The sequence below is a fragment of the Passer montanus genome, unplaced genomic scaffold (genome assembly GCF_014805655.1).
Source record: "Passer montanus isolate IOZ18808 unplaced genomic scaffold, ASM1480565v1 scaffold59, whole genome shotgun sequence".
NCBI classification, from domain to species: domain Eukaryota; kingdom Metazoa; phylum Chordata; class Aves; order Passeriformes; family Passeridae; genus Passer; species Passer montanus.
The window spans coordinates 4,186,887-4,211,309 of record NW_024370926.1 but is presented as its reverse complement, the minus strand read 5'-3'; the positions used below and the strand labels follow the sequence as shown (position 1 = coordinate 4,211,309).

The 24,423-nt window shown below is 40.2% G+C and overlaps 1 protein-coding gene across 5 annotated transcripts in view; it reads right to left on the bottom strand.

Annotated features, from left to right (window-relative positions):
• Positions 1–24,423, bottom strand: part of CTDSPL (CTD small phosphatase like) — an 80,964-nt gene that overhangs the window by 11,027 nt on the left and 45,514 nt on the right. For 2 of the 5 annotated variants that reach the window (XM_039726501.1, XM_039726499.1), the window contains 5 exons: positions 23,628–23,782; positions 16,960–16,992; positions 13,364–13,417; positions 10,168–10,269; positions 5,229–5,285 (listed from right to left, as the gene is read on the bottom strand). In XM_039726501.1, coding sequence (XP_039582435.1) covers positions 5,229–5,285; positions 10,168–10,269; positions 13,364–13,417; positions 16,960–16,992; positions 23,628–23,782 — 401 coding nt within the window. The remainder of the gene's footprint in view (positions 1–5,228; positions 5,286–10,167; positions 10,270–13,363; positions 13,418–16,959; positions 16,993–23,627; positions 23,783–24,423) is intronic. The other 3 variants (XM_039726504.1, XM_039726502.1, XM_039726503.1) reach the window with 2 other exon arrangements.

Genomic DNA, 24,423 nt, shown 5'->3' with positions numbered 1-24,423 from the left:
AAATGTCAACTCTTAAGATGAAGTCTCACCAAATTTTTCCCTTAATTATTTCCCTCTGTAAAAAGCCCAAATTCCTTTACTCTTTTTTTTATTTTTTTTTTTTTGGCAGAACAACATATTTTAATACTCTGGATAGTTATTCTCCAGAGTTGAAGTTTTCTTTGAGAAGTCCTACTTAGAGCCTGGAAGCAACTCCAAAACGTACTGGTATCCTGGGCTACAAAATCTCTTTGGTTTACTCCACATAGAAAGCTTTCTTCAGCTGACAGTGCAGCTCTTTTCTCCTCTTCCTTCTCATTTGGAATTTTTTCCCCCTTTACTTTGTTAGTGGCTGGACTTGAATCTCAATGCTGCATGGTTATTTGTGGCTTGGCTTTTTCCTCCACTGCCTGATGTCTTCAGTTGAAATCTCTAGACTAACTGGCTCCTGGCATTTTTCAGAAATTTATATACTGTCTTCAGGGCATTAAAAAAAAATCCTTTCTTTGTATGTTCACTACTTTTTTCCTTATCACAGCAAGAATTTAGAAGAATATAGTATTTTATAAATTATTTAAAATGAACCCTACTCAACATTTTAAGTACAAATCAAGCAGTAGGCATGTTTCCACAGGATTCTTACAGCTGCTAATGGCAGAACACAAGCAATTATCTTTAATTGTTTTCAAGCATTTCATACTTCCACATCAATTTTCTATACCTCAAAGCAGCTTCAGCCTACTGAGACTCAGTGTTTGTGAAACCCAAAGACAAACCCAGCTCATTTTCAACCAATTTAACAGGACACAGAGAATTGCCTTTCAAAAGCAGCCTTACAATGAGGAAATCTGCAAGTAATGACCAAAAAGTCTGCCCATGACAACTCCAACTCCTGTAATCTCCTGTTTCATGTCTCTTCTGAGCAGTGAGCAGAAAATCCCACGTGTCCCTCGTGGTCCTGGGTCACACAGCTGTGGCTGTGTCCCAGTGCAAGTAACCAAGAATAGGCCAGTTAGAATGGATACAGCCTATCCTGGATTACTTGAACCAGGCCACAGCCTTCTGCAAGAAACTCCATGAATTCTGTGCTTTACAGGAAGGAAATTTATTATTCAAACAGCCTTTCCCCCCATCAACATAGAAAGAAAAAAATTTTGTGTATTATATTCAAAATATACATGCCAAATGTTCCTTCAGCTTTCAACAATTAAAAATAAGCAATTAATTGAGTTAACTCCCCCCTCACCCCAAACAAAGACTTAAAAATTAGCTTTACTCAATAAACAAATTGTATTTAAAAATAAAATTCAAAGTAATGCCAAATCAAACTCTTTACCCTTGAACACCAAAAGAAAGGCACGAAGCCACTGGAATTCAATTTGGATGAAAGATGAAGCACAAGCATTCCCTAAAAACATTCATCCTTTGGGGATTAAAGCTGTATTTGATGCAGTTTCTGGTCTGGGGGCTGTGGTCACTCTGCTCTTGGTCAGTGGGTCCAAAGGAGAGGATCTGCTCCTGCAGAGTTAAATCAAGGTACCCAACAGGTGGAACATCTTCCTCCAGCCACCACTTCCACCCCCAGCGAGCCTCCTCACAGCTCCTACACATTCCACTGGATTTCCCACTTGTCATTTGGGAGGGCAGGACCAGCTCTGAGCTCCTTTCACCCAGAGAAGCAGAGTGGAAGGACAGGAGTGGCCACAAGGGTCAGCTTGTACCAGAACCCCCTTCTGTACCTGGGCCATCACTCCCACCACACAGCAGAGTGCCCTGGTGGCCAAGGAGGCCAATGGCTCCTGGGGCAGGAATGGTGTGGCAGCAGGAGCAGGGAGGTCACTCTGCCCCTGTGCTCAGCTCTGCTGGGGTCACACCTCCAGTGCTGTGCCCAGCTCTGGCCCCTCAGCTTGGGAAGGACCTTGGGACACTGAGCACATCCAGAGGGGACAGCGAGGCTGGAGAGGGGCTGGGAACACAAACCCTGAGAGGAACCCCTGAGGGAGCTGGGGGTGCTCAGCCTGGAGAAAAGGAGACTCAGGGCTGCCCTCATCACTCTGCACAGCTCCTGAAAGGGGCCTGTGCTCAGCTGGGGCTGGGCTCTGTCTGCAGCAGCACTGACACAACCAGAGCACACAGCCTCCAGCTGCACCCAGGGAAATACAGGCTGGATATCAGGAAAAAGTTTTTCACAGCAAGAGTGATAAAGTTCTGGAATGGCTGCCTGGGGAGGTGGTGCAGTCCCCATCCCTGGGTGTGTTTAACAAAGCCTGGATGTGGCACTGGGTGCCAGGGTTGAGTTGAGCTGTTGGGGCTGGGTTGGACTCAATGGTCTTGAAGGTCTCTTCCAACCTGGTCATTCTGTGAAAATGTGGGATTCTCCCCTGGAACTTCAGCTGCCCAGGATGGCAGCTCTGCAGGAATCCAGAGACCCACAGCAGGGAGAAAGGGAGGTTCCTTCACACTTGATTTATTTCCTTCTTAAAATAAAATGACAAATCCTTTCAAAAGATGAGGTAATTTAGGCTGGAGAAAGAAAGATGGGAAAGGGAGAAGGGATGTTAAGAAAAGCTGGTTTTTAATCTAGGGAAGCTCGTTTACCCAAGAACCCTTTAAGATGATGAATTGTCCTCCCTATAAAAAAACCCCAAGAGTGTTTCTGACCTTTGGATAATAAATTATATAAGGGAAAGCAAATTCCCTAAACTAAAGACATTATTTTTAAGACCTCTGCTGAGCTGCAAAAAAAACCAAAAACAAACCAAAAAGCAACCCAACCAGCATTTACAATGAAAAAACTTGGTAGATAAGTCAATCTCAAAACTCTTTGAGGAGTACAGCAATTCCATTTCCCACAACTTGTATTTTTTGGTATATGAGATCTGAACAATCTCATACAATTCCAAGTTTCAGTACAAACGGGCACCTCTGAAATGGTGTTTCTCACAAGGAAACTTCCTTTCCACTGGGGTTCTGCCTAAGGCAGAGGTCAAGGACAATAAAAATCTGTCAACCTCCTGCCCGATAAGGTACCAGGCTCACTGGTAAAACAGGGATATGCACTATGGACAAGGTGGTTCCACAATATTTTCCATCTCCTGGGATATTTTGCACAGGTGGAAATATTTCTCAATGTCAGTGATTAATGTTGGAGTTTATAAACTGCTCAAGAAAATGGACACGCATTACACAGATGACAAACCCTGCTAAATGACAGAAATTGCTCAGATCAGTTCATTTATGCTTTAAGTGACTACAGAATTACAGGTTTGAAGTGGGAACAGGTTGTCAGAGCTCTACAGGCTGTGTTAATGCACATCACACTCAGCCAGAATACCCATTTTTGCCCTTTATCACAGTGCAAAACAAAAAAGAAAAGATTCCTGAATGTCAGCAATATCACAAGAGGCTTTGCCTATCCTGTGTGCCACACAAATAACCTTTATTTCAAGAATCACAAATTCCTTACCATTACCTTCATTTTTACCATCCCAATATGCTTGAGGTATTTACTTATTTTAGAGGTTAAGAACTTGAAATTCAAAGAGTGAAGCAATTTCCTTGAAAACCATGCAGGGACTTTCCAGCAAAGCACTGAGACCAAATTCACCTGACCACCTCTGTCAGAGGGGAAGGAGATGCACAAATCCACTCCCTTTGGACTCAGCTGTGGGGTTTTTTTTTTGTTCTCAGGGCTTTTTTGTTGCTATTTTCTCTTTTCTCCACATGGAGTCATCTCCAAGTGCCAAACTGCATCATTTTTGGTGAAGCATCTCAAGAGTTTGCAGCAGGGAATGGAAAAGCAACAGGCTTTAGAAATGTCTGACTATAAAGCCCAAGCCTTTTATTGGAATTTGTTTTCAAATGTAAATATGTCAGCCTGACAAGTGAAGTGATCACAACTCTAAGCCACTCAAAAATTCACTTTCAAAAGCATTCTGTAAAGTTTTAGGAGAGAGAATTTGTCTGTTCCACAGTACCAAACACAGCTCAAGCCCACATCAAATCAGGATTAAAAATCACAGATCTCCAAAACATCACTTAAATGTTGTAAGCATCAGCTCTGGTGAACATTACAGGTGGAAGTACCACAGATATTGTTTTTTTCTACATAAAACAGGCACAGTGTAAGAACTGTCAAAACAAGTATTACTTTAAAGCACGTTTCAGTCCACTGACTGATATTCAGTAATCATTTTAAGAGTGACAAATACATGGAGAGCTTCCATCACAGAAATCAGACAAAATTATGAACTATCTTTATGATCCACAAATTAGCACAAGATATAATATACAAATAAAATATAAAACCTCTTAAAATATACAAACTTCTTTGTCCAAGTAGAAATAATCCATAAAGAAAATATATAAACAACATTTCAGAATTTAAAGTACTTTAAATTTCTGTTCAATCACACGGAGGGAAGGTTTGCTAACTGTAACACCCAACAGAATATGTTTCAAACAATTTACAGAGTTCATGTATTAGAAAGGCTCAGCTTCACATTAACCTGTTTAATTCATCTCCAGCAAGAACTTCAATGTCTGCCTGAAGAGGGAAAGTAACAGCACTGTAATTTATTTTATTCAACCCTTCAGAAATGATCACTGATTAAAGACACCAATCCAAGATACATGGAGGGGACTGATTTTCAAATTATAGGCATTTTGCATTTACTCAAAACCATTTCTTAGAGCCTTAAGTGAAGTTCTTCAAGAACAAGACACAGAAATCAGTCTCCTCATGATTTTGTCCAGACCTTTCAAATATGCTGAAGTATATAATAACTCTTATCAGAGGAACTTGAATTACTTACAGGAATAAAAGGGGACAGAAATTGAACACAGATTTCCACAAAAACAGAATAAATGTCTATTCTTCCTTTATACTTTTATAAAATATAAATGACCTTTAGCATATGAGCTACCAACATATATTAAAGCCAACCTATGTTCTATTTGTGTTGGAGGGAATGAAAAATGCAGTGTTCAAGCAGCTTTTTGTGGGCCCAGCAATGTTTAGAACCCCATCCTTACATAATTTCCTGTTTGAAAATGGTTTAAAATTGACAGAGTTGAGTATAAGTCCTGAGAGAGAGACTCCACCTGAGCACACAGGGATGCCTGTGTGCATTCCAGAATACACAGCTTCCATGCTTTGCAAGAGAAATTACTGGATATAAAGCAGCAAATGGAAGAAGAGAACATTCTGGGACTCAGGACACAATGCTGAAGGAAAAAACAGCCCTTACCTGATGTATGGTTCCATCAATTTCAACAGGAACGATGAAATCAGCGTTGCTAATTGGCTAGAAAGAATGACAAGGGAATAATCAGCATTAAAAATAAAATGGTTAGAGGGAAAATTTCAGGGGCATAAAAGGGAAGAGTACCAATTTCTGAGAGAAAAGTTAATAATCATTACTGACTACACATATCCACTCTGTGTGTGCTCTTACACGAGTCAGAAGCTCACAGTTGTAATTTCAGATGCTGCACTTCCCTTTTCTCTCCCATTTTTAAGCTTCATAAAATCTAGCATGCTTCACTGCTTGAATAACCCCCACTACCACTGAGTGTGCTGATCAGGAAAACAATCTCTTTGGATAAACTCTTCCATCCAGTCTTTGTGGATAAATGACCATCAAGAAAATCAGCTGTGTACTGCACACATTCTACTCGAGGGTAGCAACTGGTGACTAAATTAAAAATAAAGACAGTGGTAAAAGTAATACCTAGTGGTCATATTTGAATCAGCAGCTGCAGCAAGACTGAAGTTGTACAGCTAAAGGATTCTAAATATGCCAATTCAATCAACCTAATCATGTAAAATTGCATTTTAATTCCAAAAGGAAGAGCAGGCACACTCTGCCCAAGTCCCTGAATCCGTTTTTCCAGCCTGTCGAACACAACTTAATTCTCAAGACTTACTGTGAAAAACTGCTGGTCAAGTAAAATTGCCTTGGAAAACAGCAAAGTGGCCTTGTAAGACAGTTCAGGAGTTCATAAGCTAATCTTGGCTAGACAGCAGGGGTAGCTGAGAACAGGCTGCTGCCAATGCTTACTGGTTCAAGTGGACACCACACTTAGGTACAGCTCATACACTGTGTCCATTCTAAAAAAGTCATGTAAACATGCCTGGAGCTCATTCCATCACCTGCAGCCTGGAAATGGCTGAGACAGAGCTGCCAAAGACAGTTTTAGCATGACTGATTAACAGCCAGGATCTTGCATGGATACTGGCCAGGCTGGAACTGGTATCAGCAAGCTAAGGCTGGAGAACATCTTCACTCAGCTCTGTGAGATCTGTACAGATGGTTCCACCTGCTCCCACCACAGGCTGATCTCAGGAACCACCACCAAAATGTCCCTGGAGTATCTGTGGCACTGGAAACAGACTTTAGACTCATTCAGGGGGGCAAAGTTGTGCCAAGAAAGCAGAGAAGTAGCTGAGGGAAAGTGACTTTAGAAGCAGATCACAAACTGGGGAGTCTAAACAGGTGCTCTGTGAAAAAATGGTGGGAAAAGAGGATCCTGCAGTATTAACCTGCCAGCAGCACTTTGATCCCACTCCCTGGGTAAACCAGATTCTAATTCCCCTGCCAGACAACCTCCCTGCCAGGAGAGCAAAATGACCACAAGAATTTCTGTGGAGGGAAACACCCTTTCTCAGGAGAAAAGAAATAAAGATGGTTTGATCTGACACCTGCAAGTGCTGGGTCTGAGGGCACAGGAGAGACTACATGGAATCCTCTCATCCTGACCAGCAACAGACCTCTTGCTGACCCCTGTGCTGATGTGATCTGAATAATTCCTCAATTCCTCCATATATTTTTCTTATCTAACACTGAGCAATTTCCCCTTTCTGCTGTGGAAAAAGACAGAGGGAGGTTCCCATCTGCTCCCTGCATGAAGCCCCTCGGATAAAGAAGATACTGTGCAGCTCTAAAAGCCACAGAACAGCTACACAAAAGTTCTGATGCTTCACCTTAAAAAAAAAAAAAACCCAAATGAATTGTCAAGAAGCCTCAGCCACCAGTTTTCCAGTGGGTGCCAGCTCCTGCAGACTTTGAAGAGGCTTGCACACACTTGAAGGATTTATATATGCATGATTCCCTTCAGCAAGAGAAACACTCTGCAGCAGCAGCAGGAAAGGAGTAGGTCACTGCAAGCTGCAGAGGTTTTGAAATCCACTGATAAAACTGCAGCTTGTACAGAATTTAATCCTAACAGGAGCAACATCAACCAGATGCCAGAGAAAAGCACATTCAGTGTGAGCAACTTTGGTTTTTTCTAACAAATAAAACTCAGCCTCAGACTTTGTCACAAGCTACTCCCAATTTGCTTCCCCCACTTCCACTTGAGGTGTTATGTTGCTTTCTTGTTGGCACTGGTGATAAGGAAAGGAGCACAGACTGGAGCTCTGTGCTCCTCAGGGAGGGAAAAGAGGAGAAAAGTCTGCAGCAGTTTGCTGGGTAAAGGTTTGTGGGCACATGAAGCACGTCCGTGCCTCCAGTGGGAAGCACAGAGACAGAGCCTGGAAGAAGGAATGCACTTCCACTGAAAATCTTCAGCTCAGTTGGAACTTTTGTATTAAAAAAATCCCCAAACTTTTAGCATTTTAAATGTTCTAAGGGTGTTTCACCGCCAGTTTTGAATAGGACCACATTCCAGGCTTGCATGTGGTTTAATACATTTTATACAAAACTGTGTTTACATCTCCTTGATTGAATAATTTATTATTTTTTTGCTTCTATTATTGTTTTATGATGGGAATGATAACTACCCTGTCTATCTATTCCTTTTTTACTCTTGCCAAAGAACCCCAAACTTTACTCCTTTAATATGCACCTAACATGAAAGACCAGTACCTCCTTAAAAGCTTCACAAATATGCAGGGGCATAAAAAGATGAGAATTACCCTCCCTCAGATGTTGCTACTTTCATAAAGAGCACTTTAAATATTCTGCCTCTCTGGTTGTGTCAAAAAAACATGTAATCTGCATTTGAAATATGAAGCCTATTTCATAACAGAATTACAAATTCTAAAGCATCAGGTGTTTTAAATAAAGCCTTTTGTACTAAAACTCTCAAATTTATGTATGCTTTTCTAGCTTTTAAGTAGGGACCTACTTGGTTAGAGCACACATGTTTTAATGGAAGAAAAACCCTCAAAATATCCCCAAACCCCTACAAAATAAAAAACTACAAAAGTAACTTGACTATCCAGGCAGAGCAGGGTGGACCCAGGTGTTCAAACCCCTGCTCTGCTGGAATGTATCATCATTTTTGATGACAATTAATGGTCTTTATTCAGCTGAAGAATTTCTCTTCATGAAACAAAACCCTGACAGCACCACTGGACAGTGCCAGCCACTGAACAACTAAATTCATTTCCTCCAGCCCTTGGTTTTCTCTTACAGACCCCCAATCACAGGGTTTATATTGAAATAACACCATTGTCACCCTAAAACTCCAATTCTGCAGAAACTCCAACATCTGCCCAACTCTACTGACCTCACACAAAAAAGGACCAGTTTTCTTTCTCTCACACACAACATCATTCAGTGCTCATCATCAAGCAGAAAAATCTTTTGGTTCTTCTTAAATATCTACTCAACATCATTTAAATACCCATTAAATATCATTTGAATGTGGGAGGATTAAAAGGAGCCCTCTAAGAAACACTCTGCAAATCTCAGTCCTACAAGAGAGATTTGCAACTGTGTTAACCATTAAACATGCATTTCTTTAAAATGGTGTAAAAAATGATAACCACCTAAACTGAATCTCATTTTGTTTCAAAACCAGAAAAAAAAATCACAGTACAAAATTACCCACAGCACTCAGAAAGCAAAATTATATTTTTACCTTTCAGGAAACAATAAGCCTAACACTTCAATTTTATTATACACAATTATAGACTTTTAAATTCAGCTTTCCCTTCTTTTTGACTCTTGTTTAAATAGGAAGGCATGGCTCCTCCCTTCCCAATCCAGCTGTGGTTTTTCTCTCCCTGAAAAGTTCTCTAGAGCAAGCTCAGTCTGGCTACAGAAGACAAATATGGTACTGAGGCTTGGAGGTTCCTGTACACCAGAAATTATTCTGTGTACAGGATTCTGTAATTATTATTAGGCACAAAAAAGACAGAGAAAGAAATTCTTCATTTCAGTCTGAGGCACAGGAATATTTGTTCCAATATTTCCATATAAGGTTTTCTTTAAGTCAATAAAGAGAGGCTGCTGCCAAATTCTAACCACAACATGAATTACAAGTTTGCATTTCAAATACTGGCAATGAACAAGTGAAGAATTAAAGAGTGGAGCTGGTGCTTCCAGTGAAAAATGGAGTGCAAGCACCTAGAAGACTGGAAAGGTGGTTAATCTGGTTTGGGAGTAGTAAGGTACCATTATTAATTCTTATAAATTCTCCAATCAATGTATAAAACCAGCCGATGCTTTGTCATTATTAGCTGTACTAATCAGAAATGCTATCAGTACCCTGAGCCAATTTAGACTCTTTGTGTTTCTGAAGTCTCCTAATTTCAGCCCTACTTAAACAACAGAAAAAACAGCAGTACCTTCAGCACATGCTGAGCTCTGAAGGGTTACAGAAGCTGCTTCCTGAACATGACTGACTCACCACCACCAACTAAATGGTATTTGCTCTCTGCTCTGAAAACTAAATACCTCAAAACAATTGCTGTGATCAGGACAGAAGCCTGACCTGGAAAACAACATCCTCCAGCCAGAGAGGAGCCACAACTTGTGCCCAAAATCTCCAGGTTTAAGGTACATCTAACCCAGCACAAAGCTGTGCTGATTCTCCATTCTCCTACACTACCTATGGCATCATTGAAACTGCAAAAACAAACCCCTGTTTTCAAAGCAACAAACTCTGGACCTGTCCAAAACACAGGTCTTTGGTGGAATACTTAAAGCCACAAAGTCAATACTATTCCAGGCATTGCTGGAGTCAGCGTGATTTTCTCAAAAAATAAAATAAAATTTAAAAAGCAATCTCTGTTGTCACTCCCCTGAGAGCTAAATTAGGATGAATAATCACAGGAGAGGCAATGAGCACTCCCAGGCAGAGGATGGAAGAGGAGTTCAAGTGTTAAGAGGCTTAACAGTTCCTGCAGCATTCACTGACAGATTGAAGCTGCAAGAGATCCCTTTTGAATTTACTTACCTTAAATGAACTGTGCACTAAAGTTTCATCTAAATCAATGACCACACACTTCTTCCCATAGTCTGATGCTGTCAGTTCTGGCAGGAGGTATTTAGCTGGTGGCTATAAATAAAAAGAAAAGAGGAAGACAACAAAAAAAAGTAAAACCTCTATGGAAGGGGCACCCTTCTGTCAACATTACTATTCTAGTAATTACTGGGAGCTGGAATACATGACTTGAAATCAAATTATTTTCTGGGCTCATCCCAAGTTTATGTATGGATATTAATGGCTCATGCAATTGCAATACCCATACAGACTTTTCTTTTTTAAATTAGAGACTTGTTTAGAATGACTTCCAAAGCACTGGAAAAGAAAATGGCAAAACACCACCACTGTCTAAACAAAAAAAAAAATCATAAAACCAGGATATTTGATATAACATCTTTTTCCAGTGGCTCTTTTCCCAATGCCTGGTTTGGTTGCTGTTGTTATCCTATTTCCAGTCAATGCCATTTGGAGCCATATCAGGCTGATGGACATTTACACAAATCATTATTTCTGTTTGCCATGAAAAATGCTGAAACTGAGGAATCCACCCTGATGGAAGACAGCATTACTAATTTTATCTTCCAGGACATGTCTTCACTCTTGTTTTTACCACTTAGGAGGGTGGTGATCAACTTCCATGTGAATTATGCTCCCAGTCAAGGTGTTAAAACTGCAGTGAAGAACCTGAACTGGGCTCTTCTACAGCACACTGCCCTTACTAAAAATGGCACCAATCCTATGAATTGACAATTTTTCTGAAAGCAATGCAGATACTCTCATATTCTTTGGATCATTTTCCACTTCAACACCCCAGTTTGCAATAGAAATATGTAGATTTTGGTACTTTCTGAAATCACAGAAATGAGAGAAAATGCTTCCATTTGGAGCTGAAACACTGCTGCCACTTGGGGTTTTTTGATGAAAGAAAAGGATTAGCTCAATAGAAAAGCATCAGTAGGGAGAAGCTTAAGACAGAGAGGAAATTAAATTAATTTAGACTTGGATACACAACTCTAACTCCATTCTTTTCCTATTTTTTTATCCGTTCACTGTTGGCTCTGGTAAGGATTCATCATTTATATTTATTTATGGGTTTGTTCTTTTCAGTGGCCCTTTGCAGAGGTTCTGGCAGAAATCTGAGGCCACCCCTGTGCAGGGAGGGGTGTCACAGGTGAGGCAGGGACACCCTCCAGCAGCCAGGACAGATCATCAACCACTGCCTGAATTCAAGTGTCACCTTGATAGATACTGGCCAATGATGCCTAATAAACTCTTAAATGAAGCACCTAACAAATGAGATTCTGGACTTAAATTAAGTGTTTTTAGCTAAAGCAGGAGTTCTTGGGGGATTTTTAAGAGCATTCACTGAAATTGATTAAATTCCTCACAATTAACATCAACAACAGTCCCCTCAGCTACCAAACTGGAAGCTGCCCTGCCTACAAACCACTTCTCTCAGTGCATTTCCCCTCAGCACACACCTGACAAGGACTTTCCAATTCAAACAGCTTCTGCCCAATGCCTGCAAAGGCTCCACAGCCACGCAGCCAGGCTGGAATTTATACAACACCTGGCTAGGTTATGGACAGCCCCACAGAAGCTTCAGTTCCACCTCTGTTTGTTGGCAGCTAGCACCAGACCTAAAGAATTTTGGTTTTTCTCTCCTATTCAAAGCCTAAAAGGTATTTAGCACTCCACCTCAGTTTGTCATATTAAGAAGGATCCAAACTTGCAACCTAAATAAAGTTAAAGCTTATTGAAAGAAAAATCCAACCCATTTAAAAACAGTAATCTTCAGAACACGTTTCAATACTTCCTGTCTTTGAAGATGAAAAAAAGGCAGGAACATCCCAAGAAACCTTAAACATACTTTTAAAATAAATTAAAATTGTTCAGTTTATTGTTGTACTCAAAACTCTTATCTCCTTTGAGTTTTTTACTACATTAATCTGCACAAGCAGTTCAAAGCCAAATATTCCTTCTGCTATGTAAATTCCTCATCAAACTGAAAATATCTGTACCTATGGAAAACATATGGAACCATATATTCTTCCACATCAAAATGCATATATAAAAATATGAGCACTGTATCTTTATCTTTTTAGCTGCAAACTGTTGCATTTGTCATCAAGAAAAGGATGGACACACACCAAAGACTACAAAATGCAAGAACTTTCATCTCTGAGAGCCCAAATTCCCTGAATGCACAGTGAGGTGACCTGTACCTGGTTTTTTTCACCCACCTGCACCTCTGCTTTCTCAAAAGCAGTGGCTGGGAGAGGCACAAGTCACCTGTGGTACCCACACAGAGATTCTGGTTACTGCTGGAGCTCATCTCCCTCTTCAGCACTGCTTCAGGGATCATGTGCAGTTACTGACCTAACTCGATCTAAAACAAGGGCACAACCAACTCTCCCACAAGCTTTGGCATCTTGAGTTCAATCTGATCTTGTTTCCTTAAATTCACACCTTTGAAGATCAGAATAAATGAATTTTCCATTTCACAAACTGCAATTCTGTTGCCCTCAACTGTGAAAACATTCACCTTTTGATAATAGGGAGAAGGAAATTATTCTGCAGCTGAAGCCACTACAAGTTGTGAGGCTGCTAAATAGCTGGTGAAGGACCTGGGAGCAAGGGTGGCATTTTTGAGGCTTTTAGGAACTTGAAAGGATTTGTATGCAAAGTATCAGCCCATTTGTTTTGCTGTTCAAGCTTTCTGATCTAAAGCAATTTCCACCTGTCAAGGGCAGCAAAGCTTTTAGTCAGAAACAAGCATTACTCAACACAGAGTTTTAATTTTCTCACTAATGGAGACATACCCAAGAAGAGCTCTAAATACCAGATTTCCATCACAGTTAACACTGAGTAGTTATGGAAGTTTGACAATGTCTCTTTTTTTAGATTTTTTTTACACGCATCACTTAAAGACATCTGAGATGATTAAGAATATTTAATTGTGGCTAACAGCAACTCATATTTACTATGCAACACTCCCCCAAAGGCTGCAGCCTTCCACAGCACTCAGCAGAAAAATGACACGTGGTATCTCTCACTGGTTTGCTCTTCCATTCCAACAAGACACAAACTGCACACAAGTTAAACTAGTCACTCTTTGGGATTTATGCATTCCAGCCAGGTCTCGTGGCTGATCAGCTCAACAGACCTTGTAGTGAAACGACTGCTGCACTGCTTCAGTCCCGTGGAAATAGTAAATTCCCTAAGAAAAAACAAAAAAAAAGGGGATGGTGGCGGCAAGAGAACAGGACTTTTGGTTGAAGCACAAACAGCTGGTCAACACAAATCTTGCAGAAATTCACTGTACAGAACAACCATCAGCTTTCCTCCCTGCAGGCCTGTATTTCCCACAGGTATCAGAATTAATAAGCCTTTTTGTTTTTCCTCTGTCTGTCCTGGCAGTGCTGTCAAGCCCAAGTGCAGCACATTAATTTACTTTTTGTGTCCTCCTCTGCTCACACTTTGGGCAGCACTTGCAGGGCTAACAGCTTCTTCCAGCAGCTATGTGCAGAAATACTCTCACAGAAGATAAATTATTCCCACTTAAAACACAGCTGCCAGAAGATGCCAGCTCCTCTTGTGGAGCAGGCAGATCCCAAAATTTCTGCTAGAAAAAATTTATAATAAGGATTTAGCTAATGTAGGTGAGAACAAGTGAAAAAAAACCCCAATATCCCTGTGCTAAGATTTAACTTCTGCAGGGATTCTGAGGGATAATTCTGATACCACTCATTAACAATGGAATTTTAAGCTGAACAAAAGTGGACACTCCAACTCATTTAAGAGCTGAAGTTTGACAACATCTCATTTAAGATGTTGCATAATCATGGCTTTGTGTTTCCATCTACATTCAAAAGAATTTCATCTTCATTCAAAAGAATATAAAATAGCGAGGCTGCTATGGGTCTGCTTTGATTTGGGGGTTGGAAGGAGATAATATTTTAAAGTTCCTTCCAACCCAAACCATTGTATGATTTTATGTTTTCTCTACCATATCCTTTCAAAACAAAGCTGAATAAAATCCATGAAAACACAGGCATCCTGAGCTACACTTACATATTTCATCAGGTCCATCAAAATTTGTCAACTGGGGATGTTTTGGGTTTGCCTTCTAAAAAATTCTGTGTTTATTTCAGCCATAAAAATAATTAATTTTGCAGTATAAGGAAAATAATCAATTATGCTGCTATTTAACCTATGCCTTATCTGGAAACATTTTCAAAATATGAGTTACAAACACAGAAAATTTCATATTTAAAAAAACTCCAAAGTAATGCTGCTTCTATTTTCTGAAGTGCCTAACTTGAAGCTGGAATATTTCTTGTTTAGCAGTCATCTTCATCAATAACCAAGTGAAAATCCATATTGAGTCAAACTTTTCAACTCAGTGCAATTAATACAGGACAAATCTGATTGAGCAGAAGATCCATGTCACTGAACTGCACACATAAATGCAAATAAAAGCAATGCAAAACGCACATAAAGCAATGGAAGCTTTCAAACAGGTGACCTCAGCACACTGCCAGGTTTAATACACGATAAAAAGCACAACAAAGCTCCAGAAATCCTCATATTTTGACTGGAGGCTTCAATTTGAAAGTGGGGAGTGGGCAGAGCTCTTTTTACAGCTCTCAGGAAATCTGTGAACACTTGAACTGATGACATTTGCAACCAGCCCTGCAAAAAGTGAATGTCCACTGAATTGTGACCAAGCTCTGTGTCTGTTCAGATCTCCCTCCTGGTTTGTACACGACACTGCAGTTCCCACAGCCCCAGTTCTCATCCCTAGGTAGCAGAGAATCAAGAATTTCTGCCTTAATGGATCTCAAACACCAAATTAGAGCTGTCTTGGACCAACACCCCTCCTGAGACCAGCAGAGCAACACTTCAATTTTAGGTGTTTTTCCCAAAACAACCCTGCATTTCCCTTCCTAGCACACGTGCAGCTCCCTTGTGCCTTTATTTAGATGATGACAGAGTGCTGCTGGCTGGCTCCTGAGAGCCAGGAGCACTTTGATACTGCAGTAAATGTCACACCAGTGCCCAAGGGCCAGGGTTGCCTGACAACACTGCCGTGTCCTGCTGCAAGAAGAAGCATCAGATGGCACTGGAGAAGGGGAAGGAGTGTTTAAAGTCACCTGCTTGCTCAGAACTCCACATCATGACTGCAGGGATAAGTTAATTTTACTGCCTTGTTAGTGCTGGGAATGTGTCTGTAAAATTACAGCTGAGCTTAAGTGAAAAAAAAAACAAACCCAAAACAAAGGAGGGGAAAAAAAAAAGATATCCCTTCCTGAATCATTCATTTTCCTACCAGTGTCCAAATCTAACAGAGCACTGCTTTAACATTGCAAAGGCAGTGTTCTAACAAAGCATCTGATTTAATTTCTGTACCTGTCAAAGCTCTACTCATTTTCCTTCCAAAATTTTGTTCTGTTTCAATTCTTATTCTGTTAGTACCTACAGTCACTCTTGGGAAAGGTTTTTATTCCAGGTCAGAGCACAGCCAGAATATATTTCATGTTCAAATAATTCCTAGTGGAGCAACTACAGTCACCTAACAGAATTTGGCAGGTATGTAAAAAAGAAAAGTAGTTTGGAAATCAGTATTTTCTGATTTACATGTGAGGTTTTTCTATCCCTAGACTTGCAGAAATACAAATCACATGCATGTCCATGCCTGCCTGCATACACACCATGCATGAGCCATACCAGAAATAACAGGTAAGCAACAAAGAGGAATTTCCAGCAGTTCCCAAAGCCAAGAGAAGCTGTTGGAAGGGGGAAGATGTGCACAGTCCCAGGGATCTCCTGGCACTGCTGCACTGCAGCACAGACAGGGGGATTCTTAGAGGAGGATTTGGAATGCTGGGCTACGTGAGAAAGAAAGGAAAGAAGAAAAAGAATGGCATCTTGGGGAATATCCAGGTCTTTAAAAGCTACCAAATATCTCATACAAGAGGGCTGGGTCATAATCTCCACACATCAGCACTGCTGTTTTCTGGGAAACTCTGCAATGATGAAGTGTTGTAAACAACAAAGGAGCTCAAAAAACAAAAAGTATTTTCAGCTTTACAAAGCCTAAGCCTTCATCCTTGTAAAAAAAGAGCAGCTTTTTGACCAAAAAAGGTTAAAACTAATTAAATTAAAAGCTTCAGTTTGAAGGACTTGTTTTTTTATTTCCTTTTATTTAGCTTTGAAAAATAATTCAGATGCCAAGCAGCATTCCAAGTTTAATCCAGGGAAGATAAAGAGAAATATTGAGGCTCATAAAGCAGCAGCTGATACAAAGAGCATCATCTCAAACAAGTGCAGTAATGAGCAACAGTCAGTGTGCTCTGTTTTCTTAACATGACTTATTTCAAATAAATGATGCAGTTTCCAACTCTTCTTTTCAACTGGAATACAGGGGAAAATGAGAGGAAAAGGTTTTTGTAATTGTGTCTCACACAATGATGATGAGTCACCTTTTGCCTCTATTCAAATAAGTAATTTTCAGACTACCTCATGTGTTTTCAAAATGCTAAAAATTCAGAAGAAACCCAGATAAAACCCAAACTCTTCTTTCAGTCCCTGTAGAAGACATGCAGTTCAATTCACCTCTGGGGATACAACATTACAGACAGAACATAAAATCCTTTTGTTAACATGCAACACAAACCAGACCTGTTAGACTGCAACATAAAATGAATCAAAGCAAAAGTAATGAAAATTATTAAAAGAAAAAGGGATAAAAATACATACACTTGGTATAGGCATGACCTGCATCTGGTCACCCTGGGGAAAAAGAAAAAAAAATCACTGTAAGGGTAATGGCTTTTAAAGGGTAGAACAAAGGTCTGGAGCAGTAAATGTAGCACTCAAACATTTTAAACCAAAAGTTCAAAGTATTCAAGAAACCAGGGTAAAAAAAAAAAATAGGATTTTGCATTTTAGTTGCTGAAATGATCTGTTAGTACACTGGCATTTATGATTTTTAGGAGACTGGACTGATAAAACCCATGCTATGATTAATAAGAGATGACAATAAGAAAGTACCCATATTTACTGGAACTTTTTCAGCTTTAACATCTATTAATGGGTATATATTTGTCAATTTGCACTGCAGCAGCAGGAGGCTGAGCCAGAGCCTGGCAGAGGGCAGAACCCCACTCCTTGAACCCAAATTCATTTGAGACAACTGACTGGAAAAAACAGCATTTTCACTTTGGCAAGAGCAGAATGTCTGAGGACATCATCCTTGGACATCCAGAAACAGGGCCAGCTCCAAAATGGACAAAGCCTGGCTCAAATGGGTTAACTCTCACTCAAACTCTCACCCAAATAAGATATTTTTGAAGCTAGAATTCTATTTCCTTCAAAACCATCTTTATTTCCTGGTGGGCACAGCACACAAAAAAAGGAAGCTGATCATTCTAGCATAGATGTTGCTAGGGTAGATGATTTTATTCTTTAATATTTGGGCAACACAGGCTCTGATCTCCAGCAGAGAAACTGTTGAAAGAGCTGTTTTCAACTCTAGAACAGCCTCTTCCAGCTGAAGAAGCCTCCTGTTTATTTGTTTTCAAGACTACCAGTGTTGACACATCACTGACAAACAGAAATAACTCTGTATTATTTTTAAAGTGCTCTTTTTATTGCTGCTCAGCAGAAATTTTTACTGAAGTTTGCCCAAAATCCTGAGAAGCTGAAGGAGCAACTAGAGAGCAGCAACTACCATGAAATATCAGAAACTTGCCACTAGTAAAAAGTACCTGATTTCTAGAAAAAAACACACACAAAAGTTGGTAAGAATACAAGTTTTCCTCAGGATAGCAGCAATAAGAATAGAAAAAAAAAATTAAAAATATAATTAATGTCCTGTTAGTGAAACTGACTTTCATGGGAACCCAAAACCAAAGTTGCTAAAGGACTTGCATTACTGTTTGCTTATTTTTTCTTAAAGAATTTCTTAAATTAAATTTAAAAAAAAGGGGAAACAGGCGAATTTCTTAAGAGGAACCCTGAAAATACCTATGGAAAAATCAAAACAGAAGTAAGGGAGATGAGAACAGCAAAAACAAGCAGAAAGAAATGCAAGAGTCTGCTGGGAAAGCAAAAGTGTTCGTGAACAGGCAAATGCTTCTTAAAAGCAAGCCTGCTCTGGGAAACTTCTTACAAGGTCCTGCCTCATTTCCTAATGCCTTGGAACAGGAAGGGAAATGGGTCACAACAGCAGAGTTTGAAAGAGATGACAGATGACTGCATTTCTTGAAGGCTTTCCACGAGCTCCTGATGTTGGTAACAGAACAAAGCTGTTCCTAGAATGCCAAAATTTCCCTATTGTATCCCTAAGACAACCCAGGAACTGATTTGTCCCCAGCCATTGAAATCAGGGATTTTTTTAATGGGTTTTATTTTTTCCATGCTATATACAGATGGAATGATAATCCTATCTTTTCCATTAGCTGCATAATTTGTAGTTTGAAACAACAATTTACAGCACTGAGTTCCTCACTAACTATGGTCATGGGTGGCCTCAATGAGCACCAAGTGACAGGCCACAATATTTTGCTTTTTTTCAGAGCAGTCTGTATTGAAAGATGAGGAGCTTTTTCACTTTAGAGAAGAAGCTGACCAAAATAACAGATTTATCCTATTAGTTTCTTTAGCACAGCTTGCTCTAGACCATGACCATGCTGTTCTTTTACAACAGTAGTACAGTTATTATTTGACACTTAAGTGATTTTACAAATTCCTAAGCTGTCTCTTAATAAAGAAGACTTTTTGGGAAGCAAAGAAGATCAGAATGAGTGGGCAAAGAGAGGAACCTCCTCACTCTGCACAGCTCCTGAAAGGTGCCTGTGCTCAGCTGGGGCTGGGCTCTGTCTGCAGCAGCACTGACACAACCAGAGCACACAGCCTCCAGCTGCACCCAGGGAAATACAGGCTGGATATCAGGAAAAAGTTTTTTCCAGAAAGGGTGCTAAAGTTCTGGAATGGCTGCCCGGGGAGGTGGTGCAGTCCCCATCCCTGGGTGTGTTTAACAAAGCCTGGATGTGGCACTGGGTGCCAGGGTTGAGTTGAGCTGTTGGGGTTGGGTTGATCTTGAAGGTCTCTTCCAACCTGGTCATTCTGGGAATAGTTTTGGAGAGGAAATCTTGTTTTCTAAACGCACCTTCCACACCACATCTCCATGGTGACCAACAGAACCAAACACATGGAATTCTCCTGCTCTGATCAGCAAAGGTTAAGCAGGAGACAAAGCAGAATGTTTTACATCAATCTCATTTATCTGCCTCCACATGGAGAGGGATTCCCACCTCTGCTCAGAAGGCCTGTCACTAATGATGTCCTCATCACAGAGCCCACACTCCTGCTGCTCCTCCAGCATGAAGCAGATGCTACTTGGACCTCAAGAACGTGCTCCCTCCAAGCTGTTCTCCTCATTTTGCTGGGCCCTATTCATGTGAGACAGACAGAAGATCCTTCTCCCTGTACTGTGCTATAAACAGAGATCCCTGAGGCAGAGAAGAGTGTTGGAGACACAACCACAGGGCATCTACTCAGCTTCCCAACATCACCTGGGAGATGATAGCATCATGCAGTGGAGAGAAGGAGCCAAAACTTTTGGAGTGAGGTGGAAATTCAGCGACAGGAAAAGCAGAGGGAGCAGTTGCTGCCGCCAGAAAAATCCTCTTCCTAATTCTGTCTTCTTCCCTGTCGCGTGTGGATCAAGAGCTTCTCCTCTAACCCAGCAAGTACAGAAATCCCTTTCCTCATTCATGCTTCACCTCATTGACTGGAGCCATCTGCCTGATCTGGACCTGGCTGTGAAACAACAGCAAGGATGACTCCAGTGGAAGTGGGCTGGGAGTGAAGTGGCAAAGTGCCCACAGACTTGTCAGGGCTCCCTCACCCACCACGACTGAAAGCAAAGGGGAAAAAGAGTTTGTATCTTGCTTTTCTCACCTTTCTCTATTTGGACTCCTTCTTCAAGTCTGAATGAATGAAATCTGTATTCACAAACATCTCAGAAGTCAGGTAACAAACTTACCCAGAAGAAAAAAACTTACATGCAAAAAACACAAAAATTGAGTCAAGTTGCTAACTGAAGAATGGAAATTGAGATTTGAATTTATCCCAAAGAAAAGAAAACACAATTCTCTATCTCCCAACACTCTAAAGAAAAAAAAACCAAAAAAACGTGGCTGGAAGGTGTTGAGGAGCTGCCTGCTGCAGAGGAGGCAGGAAAAATTATAAAAGAGTTCATGAGGCTGAATATTTTGTGCTCCCAGTGACACATCTGGCTCAGCATCCAAGCTGCAGGCAGGCTGATATACCCACAAACATCACATCTTACAAAGCATCTTCTGCTGTGCTGAATAGCTGCTGCATTTGAAGGAAAACAAATATGCCACAGTTTCAGTAAATACAAGTTATTATTGAAAAAAATGTTGTATTGAAACTTCAGAGACAGAATGGACCATTCATTACCAGTATTAGAGTCACACTTGGACAAGCAGCTGCTCTGTGAGTAGAAGGTTTAAAAGAGAACGCAATACTTTAAAGAAGTTTTTGGGCTTTTTTTAAAAAAATTTCAATTACAGAATAGAATTCAGCACTGAAAGTAAATGTTTAATCAAAACCACGCTCAATTTGGTGTTTCTTCCAACCCCATGAAGAAGTGACAGAACACTTGACGTGTCAAGCACCATCAAGTCACATCATGAAGCACTGATTAATCTGAAGCACTGATTTCATTTCTTCTACTAGAGCCAAATAATAATAACAATAAGAATTTTCTCACATATCACAATTACTCTGAACAAAAATTCAGTGCTGTTTTCAACTACTCCTTAAAATACTCTTTCCCTCCTTTTGAACAGGTCAGCATTTACAAAAATCAAGATTCCTACTGAAAAGGAAGTTGGTTTATCACATCAGCTTCAGAATGTGCCTGAAGCAACACAGAACACTGAATTCCAGAGAAACCAGCAGAAGCTTCCCCCATTCCTTCCCTTCCTCTGGAGTCTTTATCACCAGTTTTCATGTACCAACTCCACTGAACAGCAAAGACATAAGGGAAGTACCTCCAAGCCATTTTATACTCATTTCTTGTGGTAACTGCTTGACATTATTGTGCAATTTTCCTTGTCCATTTTTAAAGGAAAGGGTCACAACACATGAACTGACTGGGCCCAGCCAGAAGTGAACAGCGATGTGATAAATAATTAATAAAACATAAAAGAGAGAGCAGATTTAACCAAGTGACCATCTGAGCAGCAGCTTAACAGAATTTAAACAATTCCTACCTGGCAGTGAAACTAATGTAAAAGAAGAGCTTTAATGAAACAGCAAAGGAATTTAAGCAGTGGGTTGTCAGGTTTCATTTTCTTTCCTGAGAGGCAATTTTGTCATTCCTGGACATTTCATTTCACCAATTTAGAATCCCAGGCCCACTGGTGCTTCCCCCACCTTACTTATTTCTGAATCTAGGCAAGATGTTCAGTGTAACTCCACCAAATTCAAGCAGCCTGCACAGCTCTGAAACAGCTCTCCTGGTAAAAATCACCAGTCCAACAGTGTAACAATATTCAAACATATGTCCAATCTGCAATGCTCTTTTGATTTCCTTAGAAGATTTTCTTACTTACTGTGTTAGCACTCAAAATACAAACAGTACAAAACACATTAACACAGCATTTAAAATAGCAATCTCACAGACTTATTTTACCTCAAGAACCACCTGAAAGTTCAGCTATATTGATTTCTTCTACAAAGATATGAATATCTGAGTGCCTTTCATTCAGTTGAAGACAACACTCTTTAATTAAATTATCTTCAATATATTCTTTGATATTTTTTTTTAATCTTGTATATTTTGATCTGGTCATTTTAGGAATGTTGTGATTTGTGTCCTGGTCCTGTGTACAAGTATTGCACACCTCCAGAACTGCTCACTGAGGCAGCACAGAGTGAGGATGAAAACTTCTGTGGACACCCATGCAATCTCTCAAGGCACAAGACATATTTTAAAAACAATTGTTTTGCAAAATGCAATCTGGACACTACTGACTCCAGACCATTTTAACTCACATTTTTCTACAGAAAAAACAAACTTGGTTGTATGTTTTAGTTTCTACTGAAGTCCCATTTTGTCTCAGCTGTAGTTTTGCCAATAGCCTCACTTCTTTTTGCTTTCCATTCCCCAGCATAGTGGAAAGGAAATTTTAGTAGCTTCCCATCCCTTTTTTTTCCCTCAGATGAATGTGTGCATACATGTTACACACTCCTCAGCTTTCCCTTCAGCACATCCAGGCTAGATTTCCCTCCTTTCACTCAAAATGTACCTTGGCTAGCAGAAGAAGTCTAAAAATATATGTACAATCCTTCCTCTTGGCAGGATTTTCAGGGCATTTTACCTCTGTGAGAGCAGTTTCAGCAGGAACTGTTACAGTTCAGACTTTACCTCCACACAGAAATCTCCATCACTTTCATCTGCTCTCCTTCCCTCTCTCCCACCAAACAGCTCCTTGCTCTTTCTCCTGAGCTTTTCAGAATTCAAACACAACCAGCAGAATTCAAACCAGAATAAAACACACTGGACAAGAGAAGGAAGGAATCAGTTGCATCAGACATGAAAAATTGTGTGAAAAGCAGAAGGATAAAGAACCCATAGAGACATCTCCATTTCTGCCATTATTCTCCACTATGAATTCACCAGTATTTGCAATCTCAGAGTCCTGGAAACCATATGGAAAACTTGGCATGATTTGCCATATTGAACTGAAATTCTTCAGATCATAACACAAATGCTCTCAGTGTTATCAGATTTTTAAAGAAGAAATTTGTGTTGCACTGTTCGTATTCCATCTAAAATCTCCATCCATTCATTTGACTCATGAAACAAAACTTAATAATCTGGGAAAATGCCCAAAAGTTGCTGTCCCTGGACTCAGCGTGTATTGAATATAAGTGGTCTGCTTAGGAAAAAAAAAGGTCTAAATAATAATGGTTCTTTTGATTTGTTTTTATGTCACTGAAAACCCTTTAAAATGATGTTCAGAAGGTTCCACTGTGCTCCAGTGGGACACATTTTAACCTTCCTGTAATCAGGAAAGGGAACCAAAGCTGGGGACAGCTCAGCAGTTGAAATTTTATGAGAAGTCTCCATTTTTTTGTGTCTCAATCAGGTTTTAAATGTTGGTTGTTTACAGAATGTAAAGTGCCAACACCCACAACAGAAATATTAATTTTATATTACAGATGAACAGACAGTATTAGCAATCCACCATCACACCAGTAATTTTTTTCTTGTACCTCACAGCTGTTCCCCATGAGGAAAATTTGTTAGGACAAACCTTTGGAAGCAGAATTAATCCTTGCTTACAAAACACCCATATGACAGCAAAATAAGACAAAATCCTGACCTTCTGAAGTCCTCCATTCTCCTCCACCAAAGGAGGCAGAGCACTGGTGCTGTTGGTGGATGGTGGCTCGACATTGTAGTCACGAAAGCAGCAGAATAAGGTGCTAAAGATACTTCGACTCCTCTGCTTCTTCAAGCTGATATTACATTGGGACACTGGAGGAAAAAAAAAACACACAGCAGAAAAATAAATTCATGTGGTACAGACCTGGTTTTCCAGATTACAACAATTGAATTGAAGATGTAAGGTTTCTATACCCAGAAATCTTTACCAAGTCTTAAGATTACTGAGATTTTCCAGCAGACTGAGACTGCTCTTCTTTTTTAACACATTTTTTCCCTTGCCAGACTCGCACAGTGACATCCTGGAACTCTGCATAATGACACTGAGACAACACAGAGAGTTTTCCAGTAACATCCAAGGTGGATACTGTAATTACACAGAATAACTCGCTGCTGAAATTCATCTCTGAATGAAGAGAAGGAAGCAAAGAGATCTAAAAACCAGAGGTGCACTAAATGCCTCCTGTAGTGTTTCTACACAACTACACAATCATGTGTGGAACATTTACAAGTCCTGCAATGGTCAGGAAAACCTCTGAGATATTTCTGAGTTTCCTCTGTGACTGTCTGACAGCGTTGCTGGAGGACAGAAGACACAACACAGAGGCTACAAGAACAAGGGTGGTCCTAAAACAGGAGCCCCGGCCTTGACTTTCAACTTGCTTACTGGTCTACCAGGATAAAAATAATCCTAAAGTGGTAAAAAATTACATACAGCTGAATGAAAGCAAGTG